The sequence below is a fragment of the Triticum aestivum genome, chromosome 6B, assembly GCF_018294505.1.
Source record: "Triticum aestivum cultivar Chinese Spring chromosome 6B, IWGSC CS RefSeq v2.1, whole genome shotgun sequence".
Taxonomy (NCBI): Eukaryota; Viridiplantae; Streptophyta; class Magnoliopsida; order Poales; family Poaceae; genus Triticum; species Triticum aestivum.
In genome coordinates, this window is record NC_057810.1 from 569,828,821 (window position 1) to 569,848,508 (window position 19,688).

Consider the following 19,688-nt stretch of genomic DNA (forward strand, 5'->3'; position numbering starts at 1 on the left):
GTGTCTGATTATTTTACTATAAATATCATGGTGGAAATCTCCAAGGCATACTGTCTAATAAATACTCTAATAGTGATTTCTAGTATATTATTATGCAAGTGTATTCAAACTTCAGAGTATAATTTGAAGTTGGATTCAACAATTAGTTGTACTTGACACTTGGCACTAGTTGTACATTTGCCTACATACAATTTGATATTGGCTTGCTCTTCCGAAATGCACTTGGTTTTATTTAGTGTATTCTACAGCTCATGCCAACCTCTCGCAGCCCAACTCACCACCCACCAACTCGGATTAGTTTGTTCTTAGGTGGTACATCTTATTAGTATTTTGTGTTCTGCCAACAAGGATGCTACCAAAATGCGCTACATCCTCTTTCCACATCTTTTAATTAACGGTGGGCCAATGATGATATCTTTTGGGTGGTGAAGGTAAAGCCCTCATTGGTAGAAAAAATAATACAGCACATCTTGTGCTTGGAAGTAGAACTAGGAGAAATAAAACAATGTTGCATCAAGAGACAAAGCATAATGAGAATATACCCAGCCTCTACATGACTAGGATGCACACAACCAAACTCTAACTCACCCACACGATGATAATAATATCAGCGGCAACAACAAAGTCATACTAGACTGAAATTATGCTTATGCGAAGTGGGTGGAGGACCTATCCGTACACTATATGTTCCTCTACTAGTCTGGGGTAAAAAAATATCCTTGGCCACCTGCTCCAAATGCGTACATACCGTGGTGAAGAACCCTCTGGTTGTTGTAGAGTAGGCGACAAACATAGCCAATGAGTGATATATAACCCGCATTGGAGATAAGATTTTACTATTGAAAACTATGGCATTTTCAACATAGCCAGAGTGACACTCCCACCCTTATAAATGCACCAAACTTGTGGGTATACCATAAAGCCACTAACCGTACATATTGACAACACTGCAAGACGAAACCAAGTTGGATGCGACTTGGATGACTTACCATATAGAACACGAAGAAGTGCATTGAAAGAGGAGTTTAATAGTCTCGTCATGATAAAAAAACACTTCTTGCTTCTCTTCTCTGTTAATTGCGGTGAGCGAGATTGTCCTTTGTCAGAACCATGCCTTGACTAAGATACCAAATGAAAAACAAATGAATAATTAAGTGATGGATGACCAGTGTTTCAATTCAAAGCTAACACACCACTCGTTCTTTGATTCTGCTGGAGGCAATCTTCCTCCTAGGTGATATTTGTTCTCTACTTTTTCTAGTGTTGCCTCTCCCCTCCCTTCCAAGTACACTCGGTTTGATCATGTGGTCAGTTGTTTCTTCCATCCAACCTTAGTGCCGCATGGAGGTCTAGGGTTTGGGTGAATTTAGGTTGTCACGATGGCCACGGTATGGCGGCGAGTGCATTAGGGGTTGCTGGCGTTGGGTCCTCGGGATCTTCTTTGACTCTTGATGACACATTGAAGAATCTGGACCTGCACAACAACGAACTCAACAATGTATGTGTCATTGAGGAAGATCTGAACAACCTACGCAAGAGTGGGGATTGGTCAGCGGTTGTGCGGTCGGCGGTTGTGCACATGCATATGTTGCTCCCTTTTGGTGTGCAGTCCTTCATTAAGACAACAAAGGCCGCATGGAGCATGTCATGTAGATTCAAACACCTCATGGTTGGGATCTGCCCTGTGTGAAGGGATCTGCCAGAATCTTCGATGTGTTTATATAGCCCAGTGTTTTAACTCAGGAGTTTCTCATAAATCTAACAGATTTCAGTCTCCTTCTTACATGTATTCACGTCTTCTTATTATTCTTAGAGTTGTTTACCTTGACGATCACTTTTTGATTATCACATTCATTAGTATAGCTGGTATTGGTTTTTCAACCACCGGCAAGTTCATAAAAAGTTCTCGAAGCCACTCTGCTTCAACTATTGTTGTGTCTAATGCTGTGAGTTCTGCTTCCATGGTTGACCTCCTTAAGATGATATGCTTGCAGGACTTCTAGAAAATAGCACCACCACCAAGTGTAAACACATAACCACTTATGGCTTTAAACTCATAAGCATGTGATATCCAATTCGGATCACTACAACCCTCAAGTACCCTTGGATACTCGATATAGTGAATTCCATAACTCGCAATACCTTTTGGACAACACATTATCCTCTCAAGAGCATGTCAATGAACATCTCCTTGGTTTGAAACAAACCGGCTTAGTTTACTCACAACAAACAAGATGTCAGGCATCGTAGCGCTAGCAAATACATAAGCGAGCCAATGATTTGAGAATATCTCAATTGATTCTTTGTTTTCCCTTCATTCTTTCGAATCAACACACTCGGATCATAAGGTGTTGGGGAACTTTATAATTTGAATATCCAAAGCGACTCAGAACCTTCTCCATATAGTGAGACTGCAACAAAGTAATCCCACCATCATCACCTCTCAAAAGCTTCATGTTCAAGATAACATCAGCTACTCCAAGGTCTTTCATCTCAAAGTTATGATTTAGAAAATCTTTCACTTCCTCAATGACCTTGAGATTTGTTTCGAATGTAAGTATGTCGTCTACAAACACAATGTATCTCCCTCGCCCTCACCATCGCAGTAGCACACACATTTGTCAGCTTCATTTCCAACAAAGCCCGTAGATGTCAAAGTTCTTTCTAACTTCTCATGCCATTTTTTGGTGCTTGTTTCAAGCCATACAAAGATTTCAACAACTTACTCTGCATGACAATCTACTACAAAACCATCAGGTTGTTCCATGTAAATTTTCTCCTCCAACTCTCCATTTAGGAAAGTTGTCTTAACGTCCATTTGACGAATGAGAAGATTGTGTGAGGCAGACAATGAAAGTACTACTATAATGGTGGTAAATCTAGCCACGGGCGCATAAGTATCAAAGAAATCTTCATCCTTTTTTGGTATTACCCTTGGCTGCAAGTTGTGCCATGTACTTTTAATTTGTACAATCAGGCCTAAGCCTTTAAACACCCACTTACATCCTACATGTTTACACCCATAAGGACGATTACTAACCTCCCATGTCCCGCTAGCCATGACAGAATCTGTTTCACTATGTACACCACCTTTACAATAGTCACCGTCAGGAGATGCATAACCTTCTGAAATAGAAATGAGAGTATCATTCACGAGATACACAGTGAAATCTTCACCAAATGGCTTTGTTGTTCTTTGTCGCTTTGCCCCTTCTAGGAGCTTCATTGTCATCCTCCTTAGGAATCACAATGTGTTTCCGCTTCGAATGTTCCAATGGAACAAAAGGTTTGGGAGTTATCTCCGACCTCTGATAAGATGAGATAAGCATGTCTTTCATAGGAGAAATATCCTCAAAGGAAGTCGCATCATCGACTCTGTGATTGTACCAACATTCATGTCAGATACCTAAGATTTCATCACTAGAAATCTATAGTAAATGCTATGAAAAGCATATCCTAGAAAAACATAAACAACATTTTTTGGTCCAAGCTTACGCTTCTTAGGAATTGACATGTTGATTTTCGCCAAACAATCTGTAGTTCGTAAGTAAGCCTCAAATGTGGTAATATCTTTATTCCTTGTGGGAACTCTTTTTAGGGCATGACTTGCAATGATTAAAGCCTCCCCCACAATTCCTTGGAAAGTCCTGTTGTGTCCAACATCCGGATCCAACCATCAAAGGCCAGATTCTAAGTTTTCACCATGAAGAGCAAATCCGAGCATATTCGAGCAATGTCTTCAACAAAGCAATGACATAAAAACATCCTTACTGCAAGGTGTAACCAAAACTCAGATCAAACCTAGGGTTTTCACCTGGAGCTTAAGACCGAGTACTCAAGAAGCACCACCACATCTAAGTCAATCATGTTTTGTCGCCACCACTTTTCTACCGCTCGGTCGCTCTTGGGACTGCACTTACTCATTTGAAATTCTTTTTAGAATCAATGGATTTGTCACAAGCCATTGGATTCTAATCCATCGGTTGTGCCCGCTTCTTCCTCCTCCAACCACTCACCGCTTCTTCCTCCTTCAACACACAGCTCTCTCCGAACACTCTGGTGACCACCATCTCTCCTCCGACATTGACAAAATCGCGTCGTCCCCGCCTCCGGTGAGGTCCCGGCGAGGCAGCGGCCAGTCACGTCATTCCCGGCTCGAGCTCTGCCGGCTATCCAATAGGAGTGGCGGTGAAAACGAAAAGGCCCTACCCGCACCACTCAACCCTTCCTCGCCTCCGCCAGCGGGTTGTAGCCAGCCGCGTCGTCCCCGGTCTCGGCCTGCTTTCCTCTATGCTCAAATGGACTAACACTTTGCTAAGTGGAACTTTTGTTTGTTGGGATCATCAGTCTGGTCATGTGTTTTGTGGCTTTTTATATTAGTCTTTCTCATTTTGTTTGCGAGGCTGTCACACTACTTTCTATGTTAGTCTTGGTGGTACCAGGTTTTTGCCCCGTAATAGGTGATTCGATGTCGAGCACCTATAGCAGGTTTCCTAGTAGCTGCTCCAACTCGCTCTCTCTTTCTATAGTTCCCTTTGCTCGATGGTTCTTGGTAGTTAAACCGGTTGTACAACTATAACCGGATATTGTTACCTTTCCGTTGAGCGATTAATGAAACAGAAAGTTGTTGTGTAACTCGAGTTCCATGGTACCCTCAAAATAAAAAAATAAAAAAAACCAAAAAAATCTGAAATTTTGTGACACTGTTTATGATTAAAATTCTTACATGCATGCAAAAATTGGTATCCATACGACATCGGATGAGCTAAAAAAACAGTTCTGGTCAACAATGCACACATGTTCGAGCATCAATTTTGTTATTTCCTCTATGGGCTCTTAGAAAGTTATTTGGACATAAGATTTTGCAAGCACCTACAACATTTGATCATAATCAATCTCACAAAGTTTCAGAATTTTTTTACTGTTCAGAGAGGGTGCTTGTCTGCACTGTTGACCAGAACTGTTTTTTCTTTCAGTTGCTGAAATACCGCTCTCTTATTGGTTGTTGTACTCTGATTTATCAGGGCGATTCATGAAGCGAACCGCTACGGCCGGGAAGGCCAGGGCGCACCGCTCTCCACCGCCGCCGCCGGTGGCTCAGACGTCTACTACATGCTCCTGTTCGGCCTCGCGCAGGCAGTGCTGTCGCAGATACCGGACTTCCACAACATGGCGTGGCTCTCCGTCTTCGCCGCCGTCATGTCCTTCTTCTACTCCTTCGTCGGCTTCGGCCTCGGCGCCGCCAAAGTGATCGGTACGTGCGTGCGTCTCAGATAGCACGACGCACTCGATCGCACACATGATCGGCCATGTGACAATTCCTTTCTTCAGAAAATGGGGTGATCAAGGGGGGAATCGGAGGCATTCCCCTGGTATCCCCGGTGCAGAAGGTGTGGCGCGTCGCACAGTCCCTCGGGGACATCGCCTTCGCCTACCCTTACACCTTGGTGCTTCTGGAAATAGAGGTAGGCCGGTATGCATTTGCATATGCACAAAATGCCAGTGCGCTTGCATGCGCTCTAGTGTAAGGAAAGGGACCGAGCTGACACGGTATGATCAAGCAGGACACGCTGAGGTCGCCGCCGGCGGAGAGCAAGACGATGAAGAAGGCGTCGAGGGCAAGCATCGCGGTCACCACCTTCTTCTACCTCGGGTGCGGGTGCTTCGGCTACGCGGCGTTCGGCGACGGCACGCCGGGGAACCTCCTCACCGGCTTCGGCGAGCCCTACTGGCTCATCGACCTCGCTAACCTCTGCGTCGTCCTCCACCTCCTCGGCGGCTACCAGGCAAGCACCTACTGCTATCCTATGTATGTACCGCGTGCAACCGCGACCTAACGCCGCTCGCGAATTACGTATGTGTTCAGCTGTACAGCCAGCCGGCGTTCGCCGTCGTGGAGCGGCGGTTCGGCGTGGAGGCCTGGGTCGTCGAGGTGGAGCTGCCGCTGCTCGGCTGGCGGCGGCGCGTGAACGTGTTCAGGTTGTGCTTCCGCACGGCTTACGTGGCGGCGGTGACGGCGGTGGCTGTGTGGTACCCCTACTTCAACCAGGTGGTGGGGCTCATCGGCGCCTTCACCTTCTGGCCGCTGGACATCCACTTCCCCGTCCAGATGTACCTTGCGCAGAACAAGGTGGCGCCGTGGACGACGCGGTGGCTCGCCATTCAGGCCTTCAGCGCCACCTGCTTGCTCGTCGCCGCCTTCGCCTCGGTTGGCTCCGCCGTGGGGGTGTTCGGCCCCAACAGAACCTAGCTAGTATAGTAGCCTAGTAGGCTAGTACATATGCGGTTCGATCACTTAATTTTCTTCAGCTCGCAACTGCAGCAACCCTGATTTTTGTGTAGCTACGAATGTGTTAATTTGTATAAAAAAAACGTAAATCCTGCCTTATGAAAAGCATTATAAAAAAACACTTCGATCAACATGACAATACAAAGATCACAAAAGTAACAATCATTTTTGTAGGCCAGTTGGCGACAACTACAAATACACATCCGAAGGTGCATTGCCGTCATCACCCCAGCTCTAACAGACTCTAGAGCATCTCGTAGCAGATCCCTATCCCATTTCCCTTTTTTTAGGGAACCACTGTTGCTCATCTAGTAGATCCCCTGTCCTAAAACTTGGTTGATTTATAAGTGTTGTCTCTCGTGCAAACTAGGGATCAAGTTTCTCCACATATTTTGTAATGGTGCTAAAAAAACTGATGCACGTGCAATCGGCTCCAAAAATAGCAAAGGTAATATATTTAATTAGCCGCAAAATAATCCCTCACTAAACCATCATGACACATGGCAGTCTCGAAAAACCATCCTTAAACCTAATTGAGAACCATGTCATGGCCTCTTAAAATCCTCCTCCATATCAACCATGTCACCCACCAACTCAAATTCATCGTCTTTGTACTTATCCGACGACGAATTGACGAACATCGTCTCCCACAACCTCTTCATCTAAACATAATGAAATTTAATAGTCATTTTGAGACTTTTCGTTGTAAAATGGGTTTTTTTGGGAAAAAAAACCACGGAAGCAAATATCTTCTGTGCAGAGGCGGTCGGAGCGCCAGCGGCAGAGCTTTGGCTTGCGCTCCAAGGCGGCGGCAGAGACCGCCTATGCTGCCAAGGTGGCCGCACAAGGCACAAGCGATGCACGAGCGAGGATGCGTTGAATGCAATCTGGAAGTAGCGCAACAACGTCGATGACGCCAATGACATACTACTTCTCTGGTTCTGGCTGCGCCGGCCAGCTCTGGCATACGCTGCAGCTTGCTATATTATTTGTGAGGTCGGCTAGTCTAATTACGGAGAAAACTGACCTCAGCGGCGACCAGGCGAAGCTTAGTGACGACGGGCTCGTCGGCGGCGGCGGAAAAGGTGATTCTAGCCACCTCGACTGATGAGAAGGGGTGGGGAGAGGTCGACAGAGTTACAGGATGGCGGTGTCAGTCGATTCTAACAACAGGAAGTCGACAGAGGCAACTTTGGCGGTGGTGCCGAGGGCCGGGTCGGTGCTGAGGTGGGTAAAGTGGTTGGGTAAATATGATGAGCGTCGCATGTCCAGACTAGAGCATCTCCAGCAGATAACGATAAGTTATATTTTAGGAGAAATTGTCTGCTTTAGGAGGATTAACACCTAGCTACTAGATCCCACAAACTTTATTTTCCCTAAAGTTTCAACTTTTGTACACCTAAGACTCTTGCCTACTTTTGTCCCAAAGGGAGGACGCCTTGGTGGCAGCTGGTCACCCGTACGTCCTTCAGAAAAGCGTGTGATTCGTCGGTGCCAATCGTGCAACCGCCGGTGCCCTGACCGACACAATTGCATCCGCCATACTAGTACTGTAAGTGCATCTAGTGCCACCTCTAGTTGGTTTTTTCTATCAAAAAAGGCTTTCGCCCCGCTTTATATTATAAAGCAAATATCGAAGCCAACATCCAACAAGGTTCAAGCACACAAACACACACACACACACACACAAGGTCCAGACAGAAAAATAGTCGAAGGGTTAATGCTGAGGGCACAGCTCAACAAGCCCTGAAAACACACAAAAGGCACACGCGCCGGGACCCCTAGTTAGTTTTGGAGTATTGACGACAAACATGGTTGAAGGACTAATGTATTTGTGAGAATTGCGGAATAACACATGTAGTGTCCGTCATTGATTTGGTTTACCTACCAGAGATGACCCCTAAAAATGTGAGAAGACATTGAAGACAATGGTGGTTCGTGAAGACATTCACGACAAAGATTATGATGCGTGAAGCTATTCACTTGAAAACTATATAGTGCGAAGACATAGTTGTTTCGTAGTTTCCTTTTCTTCTTATTGAGTCATAGGAACCACCATACTGTTAAGTGGGGTCCAAGTGAACAAAGTCAGAGTGACTGAAGTGATGCTCAACCAAATCCTATGTGTTCGAGCGAAGACAATGAGAGCAAATCTTATTCAGAGCTGGATGAGTCAGCTTTGCTTGTAGCTCAAGCCAAGCTGCCGCGTGTGTTTGAAATCTGGCCGTTGGACACGTGTCAGTTCCTTAGTGACCTAGGGTCATTTTGGACAAATCAGGTCGGGTTGCCTCCTAGCTATAAATAGCCCACCCCCTACACCATAAATTGGTGGCTGCTTAGAGTTAGTGCATAGTTTTTGTCGTTTGAGAGCAACCCACCTCCGAAGCATTTGAGAGAGAAATCCTTACTAGGAAAAAGCCCAAAACACCCAGAGCCAAAGAGTGTTAGGCATCACTGAAATCTTTCTGTCCTCGTGATCTGAAGACTTATTACACTTGAGGACTGTGAATCCTCCAGCTGGTTAGGCGTCATATTCTGAGCATCCAAGAGTCATTGTGGATTGCCGATGAACGAAGTCTGTGAAGGTTTGGAAGTCTACCTTGAAGACTTACCAGAGTGATTGGGCAAGGACTGGGTGTCCTTAGCTCAAGGGGAATAAGGTGAAGACACAGTGTTCTGAGTTAAATCTCAACCTCCCTAACCAGACGTACAGTTGTCACAGCAACTGGAACTAGTCTACCAAATCCTTGTCTTTGTCAAGCTACTGGTTCTATCCTTTACTCTCCTTACTTTACAGTTGTCTTCGTGAAGTCATTGCTTACACTACAAAAAAATACACTTCCGTGATGATACATGTTTGTCACAGTAGGTCACGTTTTCTGTCATGCATGTACATCTATGACGATTTTATGACAGAATCAAGATAGTCATACATGTGTTGTCATAGAAGTGTTCCATGACATTACCAAAATTATCATCACGGAAGTGTCCACTTCCATGACGATAAATCGTGCGTCACAGAAGTGCTTTCATCAAGGGTGACCGACACGTGGCATCCACTGTAACGGAACGCCGTTAAGCTATCGGGTCCGGTTTTGGATCCGATAACCCGTTAACAGCCCCGACCAATGGGGATTTTCCACGTGTAAAATCATCATTGGCTGAAGGAAACACATGTCGGCTCACCATTGGGACAAATGTCATCCACTCATTGGACAGAAGGCGCCTATGATACGTCGACACGTGGCATGGCCCAATAGAGGCCCATTCCTGTGAAAAGGCCGACTCGTTTGACTTGGTCAAAAGGTAGCGAGCCGGCCCATGGAAAGCTTGTTAAAGGCATGTTTGCATATAGCCCATTTACAACCCGCTAACCCAGGGCCCATTGCGACCTATCCAAATTAGGCCCAGTAGCATCATCTGGGCCGTCCAATATGATTCCAACCCGTTTTAACTTTTGGCCCATGTATGGCCCATGACGTCTTTCGGCCCATATGAGTCCCTTTGTAACTCTTGGCCCATTAATGGCCCGTGGTGAAACTAGCCCGTAATGAACAGTGTATCACTTTATACCCATTAACGGCCCATGGTGAAATTGGCCCGTAATGAACAGTGTATCACCTTATACCCGTTAACGGTCTGTTATTCTGTTGGGCCGTTTCCAGCCCATGTTATCTTTCGACCTTCTCAGGGCCCATTTATTCTTGGGCTCATTTCCAGCATTTGTTTACTTACGGTCCATTATTTTCATTTTCTGCTTGTGGGCCAAATTCAGCCCGAGGTTATAGTCGGCCCGTTTGTGGCTCGTTAATGCGTTGGCCCGCACTAGTAGAAAAGGGGGCATCAGTCCCGGTTCGTAAGGGCCTTTAGTCCCGATTCATGAACTGGGACTAAAGGGTCGTGACTAATGCCTCCCCCCTTTAGTCCCGGTTCTAATACAAACCGGGACAGATGTGCCTCCATGTGGCCGGTGCGCCGAGCCCAGGCAGGAGGGCCTTTGGTCCCGGTTGGTGGCACCAACCGGGACCAAAAGGCATCCACGCGTCAGCATTTCAGTGGCCGTGGTTTTTGTTTTTTTTGAAAGGGGGGGGGGTTTGGGGGTTTTGGGGGGTTAATTTAGGTGTTTCATATATTGTGTTAGCTAGCTAATTAATAGAGAGAAGTGTCCTCTCTTATGTCCGTGCTTGGTCGACGCTAGGTACTGTACATAGAGAGGCCCTCGACACGCTAGCTAGTAAGAAAATGAAGGGAACCATTAAGTACAGAAATTCGTCATGCATACCGAGAGAAGTGATCGATCGACCTTTCCTTCTCCAAGAGATTGGTCGAACAACAAGTTTTCGTATTATCTATCCGACGCTACTGGCTACATACATATACAATATGTAAAATCTCTTACAATCCCCTAGCAATTGAAATCAATTTCCACATGATATTCTCTGGCTTTATTGATGACGTGGTCAAGAAAGAATCCCGCCAATTCCTCTTGAGTTGCTTTCATGGGATCTTGTTCTAGGAGTTCATCCCGCATCTGCCACGTCTAATTTGAAGAAGGGGGTTAATACATATATGAATGAAACTCAACAGAAATGATGGTGTAATAAAATGAAATTGTGAATATTATTGCTTACGCACTTCATATTGTCTTTTAGAGTAGCCCCGCTTATTTTTCAAAGTCGCGCTGTAGATGAACTCGCACACGTAGTATCCACAGAAATCATTCCCTTGTTCCTGCCACAAGCACTTTACGAGAAATAGAGGTCAATCAAACTAATAATGAAGCATTATAAATGACATTGATGAAAGTACAGCTATAGAATCAACGGGAGATGCGTGCAACTAGCTAGCTAGTAGTACTTACTTTCGGGTATGTATATCGCAGCTCCTTCGGCAGTCCCGGAACTTCTGCGGTGAACTGTTTCCAAACCCTGCAAGACAAAGAAAATAAATATTATTACTTGAGATATCAGGAAATGAACAAAAAGTTGCCGATATGGTGCGATAAATGATCGATTGAACTTACTTGTTGAGTATTTTAGTCATGTCCGCATAGGTTTGGGGATCTTTTCTTCTCGAGTCTAAGACGTTTACTACTCCCCGCTCAAGCTTAATCTCCAGAAGAACATAGTGGAATCTGCGCACGCATGCATAACTCATCAATTACATTACTATAACCTCGCTCGAGTAATAAGGGAAACCGAATATGCACACGACTGTAACACTCACTGGGAGTTGTAAGGAAAGAGTATTAAATCTTTGTTTTGATTTTTGATCAACGATTGTAGCAAGTTCTCCTCGGCCTCTGCGGGGTGCTTTTTAACCAGAAATTCATCTATGATATTTGTGTTAATGAACCCAATATCATACATTTCTTGTTTTTTGCACTCGATGATCTTCAATCTGCTTAATATAGTGAGGATAATTAATAATAAATACATGCAATGGAAGAGCCGAGCTATATATAGAGACTTAATGACAGAAATAGTACTTACAGACAGTAGCAAAAGACCATTAGTTTATCGAGGGCCTTTTGATTGAAGAACGCGAAGAACTCATCAAATGGAACAGTCAACAGATCAGTTGCAACGAGGTCGTGCTCCTCTTTAATATTCAGATACAAAGCATTCGACCCCCCCAGACTCTGTGCAGGTTTTCATGTACCAATTATGGAATCTTCGCATCATAGTTGTTAGAGATTTTTCATCTTTGATGAGAGGCTTCCCGTACTCGTATTTTTGTTCGTCCACCTCCAAGAAATCAGGAAGTTGATCGTCAGGCAGGTAATCTCCAAGATTGCCATAACCGGCCACCGTCGCCGGAGCATTAGACACATTGAGCGGGGGCACGATTGCAGTGCTTGTTCGTCGAGTTGGGCAATTTTTTTCCCAGCTGCTCGTTCTTTTAACCTTTTATCACTGATAGTACTTCCTGACCGCTGGGCTTCAAGATATGTCTGTTCAGTAATGCGCTCATAGTTGGTTCTTGGCAGAGACTTTGGTGGTTTCCTCAGGGCATCGATAGTGCGCTTTGCTTTCACCGGATCTACCTTCTCCTCCGGAGGTGGATGTCTCTTTGATTTCACCCCTTCAAAGAAGTCCTTCATGTGGGCCCGCACGATCATCGCGTTTTCCTCCTTGGCCCTCTTGTACGGTAACTTCTCTAGAGGCTTGAGAGGTGGACCGTATCTGTATTGCCTCCCGCCTCTGCTAGCTGTACTGCTAGACGCCGGAGCAGACAGAGCGGCTGTGGCGCCTGTCTTCTTTCGTGCTTGCTTACGAGGCAGAGGAGAAGGACTACGACGCGCCGGAGCAGCCGGGGCGGCGGCGGGTCTCTTCCGCCCTTCCTGGCGAGGCGAAGAAGGAGGAAGGTGTTGGCTGCTCGGGCGCGCTGGCACAAGCGGAGAAGGAGGCGGAGTGCCATCACGCGCCGGAGAAGGAGGAGGCTACTGGTTGCTCGGGCATGCCAGCGCAGGCGGAGAAGGAGGCGGAGTGCCGCCACGCGCCGGAGAAGGAGGCCCAGTGCCCTGATCGACACTCACCGGAGGAGGAGGCGGTGGAGGAGGTGGAGTGCCCTGACTCGCCGAAGGAGGAGGAGGAGGCGGAGGAGTCCAGTTCGGAAGGATGATGAGCTCCTTCCGCCATAGGCATGGAGTCTTCAGAGCAGAACCCAGCCTAGTCTCCCCTTCACCGGTAGGGTAGTCAAGCTGGAGGTCCTCAAATCCCTCCGTTATTTCATCCACCATCACCCTGACTTATCCTTCTGGAATCGGCCGGCAGTGATAAGTTGCTCCTTGTTTAGTAGGATAAACAGAGCCAACAGCCGCCTTGACCTTCAAATTCATCCATCGCGTCATAATGTGGCAATTTTGAGCCCCCGTGATAGCATCCACGGGATAGCTGGCAGGAGCCATCAAGACATGCTCCGGCTGAAGCAGCTCGGTGGAAGCCACGCTGCTTCTCCGCTGAGATGGCAGGGTAGCTTCGGGGGAAGCTTCGGCAGGTCGTTTGTTGCGATCTGCTTCTCGTTCCTCTAGCCCCATTACCCTTTCGTGCAGCGCCTGCAGTTGGCTCTGCTCCAGTTTCTTCCTCCTCTCGTGGGTTTTGTAACCCCCTGCGTCCGGAAAACCAACCTTCCACAGAATGGAGCCTGGCGTCCCTCGTGTCCGTCCAAGGTGCTCAGGATTCCCGAGGGCCATTGTGAGCTCGTCCTTCTCCCTGTCTGGAACGAACGTCCCTTGCTGTACTGCATGGATATACTTCTGAAGCCTTGTGACTGGTGTTTTCAGTTGCTCGTCCGTCCAATGGCACTTCCCTGATACAGGGTCCAAGGTTCCGCTAGCCCCGAAGAACCAAGTCCGGCAACGGTCTGGCCATGTCATTGTCTCCGGTTCGATCCCTTTATCAAGCAGATCATTCTCAGCCTTGGACCACTTAGGCCGGGCTCGCAGGTAGCCACCTGACCCCGTGCGATGGTGAAACTTCTTCTTCACAGCATTTAGCTTGTTTGTCACTGACATCTTCTTACTCTTTTCCGATGTCGTGTAGGCCACCAATGCGGGCCAGTGATCTCTGATCTTCTCATATTTGCCGATGAATTTTGGTGTCTCTTCTTTGTCGACAAACTTTTTCAGCTCTTTCCTCCACCTCCTGAATAGGTCTGCCATCTTCTTAAGAGCACAAGACTTGATTAATTGCTCTTTAACTGGCTTCTCCGGATCCTCCTCTGGCGGTAGGGTGAAATTTGCCTTCAGCTCAGTCCAAAGATCATCTTTCTGCATATCATTGACACAAGACACCTGAGGGTCTTCCTCCTTAGGCTTATACCATTGGTGGATGCTGATCGGGATCTTGTCCCTAACAAGAACCCCGCACTGAGCAACAAATGCGTTCTTTGTCCGGATGGGTTCAATCGGTTTGCCGTCGCACGCGATTGTTGTGATCTCAAACCTTTCATCCGAGCTCAAATTTTTCTTCGGGCCTCATCTCCTTACCAAAGTTGTGCTCGATCCGGAGGGCTAGAAAAAGGAAGAAAGTTAATTAATATGTGTACATATACCAAAACAATGAATGCATCAATTAACTAGTCAGCACGGGCTTAACTAATATATATATATACCTGGCCGGACTCGGTTCGGTCACCGGAGCAGTCAGCACGGTCTCCTTCTTGTACCTCCATTGGGTCATCACCGGAGCCATCATGAACATAGCCCTCTTCTTGTACCGGCATTAATGGGCCAGAGCCATCATGAACATAGCCCTCTTCTTCACCCAGTCCTTCCTGACCAACGACATCGTTGAAAAATGACGCAATGACATCAGTTCCTTTTGCGATTATCTCCCCCAACATCGCTTCTGTTGCTTTGTCTCGGTAGTGCTCCATAGTTTCTGCAAATATTTACAACATGTCAATTATTATTCAAACATGGTACAGATGGATATATATTAGTGGCAAACGTAGAACTAGCTAGCTAATCACAATAAGGAATCATGTTAGTGGCCTCGACGCTGCTTCTCTAGGTTTTGGGGTGGCCTAGACAACTCTTCAAGGGTTTGGGGTGGCCTCGACACAACGCTTCAAGGGTTTGGGGTGGCCTCGACGACAACGCTCTTTTAACTTGGTAAATTTGGGTGGCCTCAAGAGAGTTTGTCGGGTAGGGGCGCAGTAGGAGGGGGTAGGAGACCAACATCATTTTTTCTCTAGGGTTTGGGTGTCCTCGAGAGTTTTGGTCGAGTGAGAGGGCCGAGGGGGGGTATATCGACGACGACAGAGGAGAAGATCGAAGAAAAAAAAAGAAAAAAGAGGAGAAGAAGAAAGGAATAGAGGAGAAGAAGAAAAAATAGAAAATATTCTATTTTTATTTCTTCCCCTCTATTCCTTTCTTCTTCTCCTCTTCTTTTTCTTCTTTTTTCCTCTTCTTATTTATTTCTCCTCTTCTTCCTCTCCTCTTCTTCTCCTTTCCTCCTCTTCTTATTTCCCTTTTCCCTCTCCTTCTTTTTCTTCTTCTTCTTCCTTCTTCCTTCTTCTTCTTTTCTTCCTTTTCCTTATTTTACTTTTTCCTCTACACTAACCTAAAATGCACTAACCTAAAATCGATATCTACTAACAACCTAAATAAAAAATTAATACATATATTAAAAAACATATATAAACAAAAAAAATCTATGAACATTATATTCATACATAGATAGCCACATCCATTCATCATATAGCTACCACATACATATATACATTATATATACGAAAAAATGCACATATATACACATACAAACACATATATACACACAAAAAATACACATACAAACACTTATATGTATACACATATATACACAAAAAAATGCACATATATACACATACAAACACATATATGTATACACATATATACACAAAAAATACACATATATACACAAAAAAATGCATATATACACATATGCACAAAAAAATGAAGGGCAGGGGCGGCGGCGCGGCGGCAGCGTAGGACAGGGCGGCGCGCGGCGGCCGCGTAGGGCAGGGGCGGCGGCGCGGCGGCCACGCAGGGGCGCGGGACGGGAGGGGCGCGGGAGCATGTGCTCACAGGGGGCGGCGGCGACGGCGAAGGCGAGTAGCCTGACGGCGTCGGTGGCGGCGGCGACGGCAAGGTGGAGCAGGGGCGTCGGGCGGCGACGACGACGACGAGGAGGAGCAAGGGAGAAGTGGGGGATTTGGTCGAAAACTGCTATGTGATGTATATATATCAAGAGCATTGGTCCCGGTTCGTGGCACGAACCGGGACCAATGCCCCCTTTAGTCCCGGTTGGTGCCACCAACCGGGACCAAATGCCTCTTTTCAGCAGCCCAAAGGGCGGAAAGCGGCGGCCTTTGGTCCTGGTTGGTGCCATGAACCGGGACTAAAGGGTGGGCATTGGTCTCGGTTCGTAGCACCAATCGGGACCAATGCACCCCTTTAGTCCCGGTTGGTGCCGCCAACTTAAACAAAGGCCCGTGCGCTGCCCGCGTCGCGGCCAAAATTTAGTCCCACCTTGCTAGTTAAGAGGGGCTCGAAGTGGTTTATAAGCCCTGCTGCGGCTACCCTCTCGAGCTCCTCTCAAATGCAGGCTTACGGGTCTAATCTCACACTATGCTTCTGTGGGCCTGTTGGGCCTACTGTGGGCTTGAATCCTGGCCCAGGTTGGGTTTCTAGTCGTATTCAGGCCGTGGTGGCCCAATAGATGGCAATTTTTTTATTTTTTCCCCAGTTTTTTTGTTTTGTTTTTTGCATTATTTATTTTCTTTTGTTTTTTTGCTTTATTTTTTAATTCTTTTTTGCTTTTAGGTCAGAAAAATTATAAACTTTCTGTTACTGCCAATAGTTTTAGAAAAATTATTTTGTTTTTTTTGTTTTCATTGTTGCTTTATTTATCTTATTTTGTTTCTACTTACAACAAAATACTTATTGTTGCTATTTTTATTTATTTTATTAAAGTTTATGTTTAACTATTTTTCTTTTAAGTCACAAAAATTATAAACTTTCTGTTAGTGCCATTAGTTTTCAAATTTGAATAGTTAAAATTTGAATTCTTTGAAATTTGTGTGAATCACAAGTTTGTGATTAACTTTACTAAAAAATGAACATAGATGCGCCTATAGAGAAAAAAGGTCCAGACGAACCGGGACCAATGGCCCACGTGGCTGCCCTCTTGAGAGTGTTCTTGGTGAGAACATAGTTGACAAGGAGCGAACCAGGATTAATGGTATTATGAGGGCCGAACAATAAGACATTAAAGCATTTCAAATGAACTCTGAAAAAGTTGGAAGTTGGCATGGTATCATAATTTCACGCACATAGCATGTGCATGTACAAAACGGACAATGGTATCATACTCGTCTGTTACAAAGTTGGCATGGTATCATCATAATAGTTGCGGGAGAAAGTCTTCACTTTTTCTTCGCTTGTGTCATTTGCTTATTGCGCCGTAACCATGGACAATCTTCATCGTTTATCAGGATGCTGGGGTCAGCCTTGACTTTGAAGGGAGGAATTTTATGAAACTTTTCATAATCTTCAGACATGTCTGTCTTTCCCTCCACTCCGACGATGTCCATTTTTTCTGAAAGAACTATGTGGCGCTTTGGCTCATCGTATGATGTATTCGCTTCCTTATCTTTTCTTTTTCTCAGTCTGGTAGACATGTCCTTCACATAGACAACCTGTGCCACATCATTGGCTAGGACGAACGGTTCGTTAGTGTACCCAAGATTTTTCAGATCCACTGTTGTCATTACGTACTGTGGGTCTACCTGTACCCCGCCTCCTGACAGATTGACCCATTTGCACTTAAACAAAGGAACCTTAAAATCATGTCCGTAGTCAAGTTCCCGTATGTCCACTATGTAACCATAATACGTGTCCTTTCCCCTCTCGGTTGTTGCATCAAAGCGGACACCGCTGTTTTGGTTGGTGCTCTTTTTATATTGGTCAATCGTGTAAAATGTATTCCCATTTATCTCATATCCTTTCCAAATCGTAACAGTCGAAGATGGTCCCCTGGACAACAAGTACAGCTCATCACAAACAGTGTTTTCACCTCTGAGACGTGTTTCCAACCAACTGCTGAAAGTCCTGATGTGTTCACATGTAATCCAGTCGTTGCACTGCTCCGGGTGTTTGGAGCGCAGACTGTTCTTGTGTTCATCGACATACGGGGTCACCAAGGTAGAGTTCTGTAGGACTGTGTAGCGTGCTTGAGACCAAGAATATTCGTCCCTGCATATTATTGAGTCCCTTCCAAGCATGCCTTTTCCAGTCAGTCTCCCCTCATACCGCGATTTAGGGAGACCTATCTTCTTAAGGCCAGGAATGAAGTCAACACAAAACCCGATGACATCCTCTATTTGATGGCCCATGGAGATGCTTCCTTCTGGCCTAGCGTGGTTACAGACATATTTCTTTAGGACTCCCATGAACCTCTCAAAGGGGTACATATTGTGTAGAAATACGGGGCCCAGAATGACAATCTCGTCGACTAGGTGAACTAGGACGTGCGTCATGATATTGAAGAAGGATGGTGGGAACACCAGCTCGAAACTGACAAGACATTGCACCACATCACTCCTTAGCCTTGGTATGATTTTTAGATCGATCACCTTCTGAGAGATTGCATTGAGGAATGCACATAGCTTCACAATGGCTAATCGGACGTTTTCCGGTAGAAGCCCCCTCAATGCAACCGGAAGCAGTTGCGTCATAATCACGTGGCAGTCATGAGACTTTAGGTTCTGGAACTTTTTCTCTGGCATATTTATTATTCCCTTCATATTCAACGAGAAGCCAGTCGGGACCTTCATACTAAGCAGGCATTCAAAGAAGATTTCCTTCTCTTCTTTGGTAAGAGCATAGCTGGCAGGACCTTCATACTGCTTTGGAGGCATGCCGTCTTTTTCGTGCAAACGTTGCAGGTCCTCCCGTGCCTCAGCTGTATCTTTTGTCTTTCCATACACGCCCAAGAAGCCTAGAAGGTTCACGCAAAGGTTCTTCATCATGTGCATCACGTCAATTAAAGAGCGGACCTCTAGGTCTTTCCAGTAGGGTAGGTCCCAAAATATAGATTTCTTCTTCCACATGGGTGCGTGTCCCCCAGCGTCATTCGGAACAACTAGTGCGCCGGGACCCTTTGCAAAGATTACGTGTAAATCATTGACCATAGAAAGTACGTGATCACCTGTACGCATGGCGGGCTTCTTCCGGTGATCTGCCTCGCCTTTGAAATGCTTGCCTTTCTTTCGATATTGATGGTTGGTCGGAAGAAATCGACGATGGCCCAGGTACACATTCTTCCTGCAGCTTCCCAGGTATATACTTTTGGTGTCAAGTAAACAGTGCGTGCATGCGTGGTATCCCTTGTTTGTCTGTCCTGAAAGGTTACTGAGAGCGTGCCAATCATTGATGGTCACGAATAGCAACGCCTTTAGGTCAAATTCCTCCTGTTTGTGCTCATCCCACATACGTACACCGTTTCCATTCCACAGCTATAAAAGTTCTTCAACTAATGGCCTTAGGTACACATCAATGTCGTTGCCGGGTTGCTTAGGGCCTTGGATGAGAACTGTCATCATAATGAACTTTCGCTTCATGCACATCCAAGGAGGAAGGTTATACATACATAGAGTCACAGGCCAGGTGCTGTGATTGCTGCTCTGCTCCCTGAAAGGATTAATGCCATCCACGCTTAAAGCAAACCATACGTTCCTTGGGTCATATGCAAACTCAGCCCAGTACTTTCTCTCGATTTTTCTCCACTGCAACTCGTCGGCGGGTGCTCTCAACTTCCCGTCTTTCTTACGGTACTCATTGTGCCATCGCATCAACTTGGCATGCTCTCCGTTTCTGAACAGACGTTTCAACCGTGGTATTATAGGAGCAGAC

General features: G+C 45.9%; 1 protein-coding gene across 1 annotated transcript in view; it reads left to right on the plus strand.

The window, feature by feature from the left end:
• LOC123138067 (probable amino acid permease 7) overlaps positions 1-6,422 on the plus strand; it is a 9,733-nt gene extending 3,311 nt beyond the window's left edge. Inside the window, exons 4-7 of the mRNA XM_044557962.1 lie at positions 5,025-5,254; positions 5,332-5,465; positions 5,565-5,786; positions 5,867-6,422. Coding sequence (XP_044413897.1) covers positions 5,025-5,254; positions 5,332-5,465; positions 5,565-5,786; positions 5,867-6,250 — 970 coding nt within the window. The 3' untranslated portion in view covers positions 6,251-6,422. The remainder of the gene's footprint in view (positions 1-5,024; positions 5,255-5,331; positions 5,466-5,564; positions 5,787-5,866) is intronic.
• Positions 6,423-19,688: the final 13,266 nt, after the last annotated feature.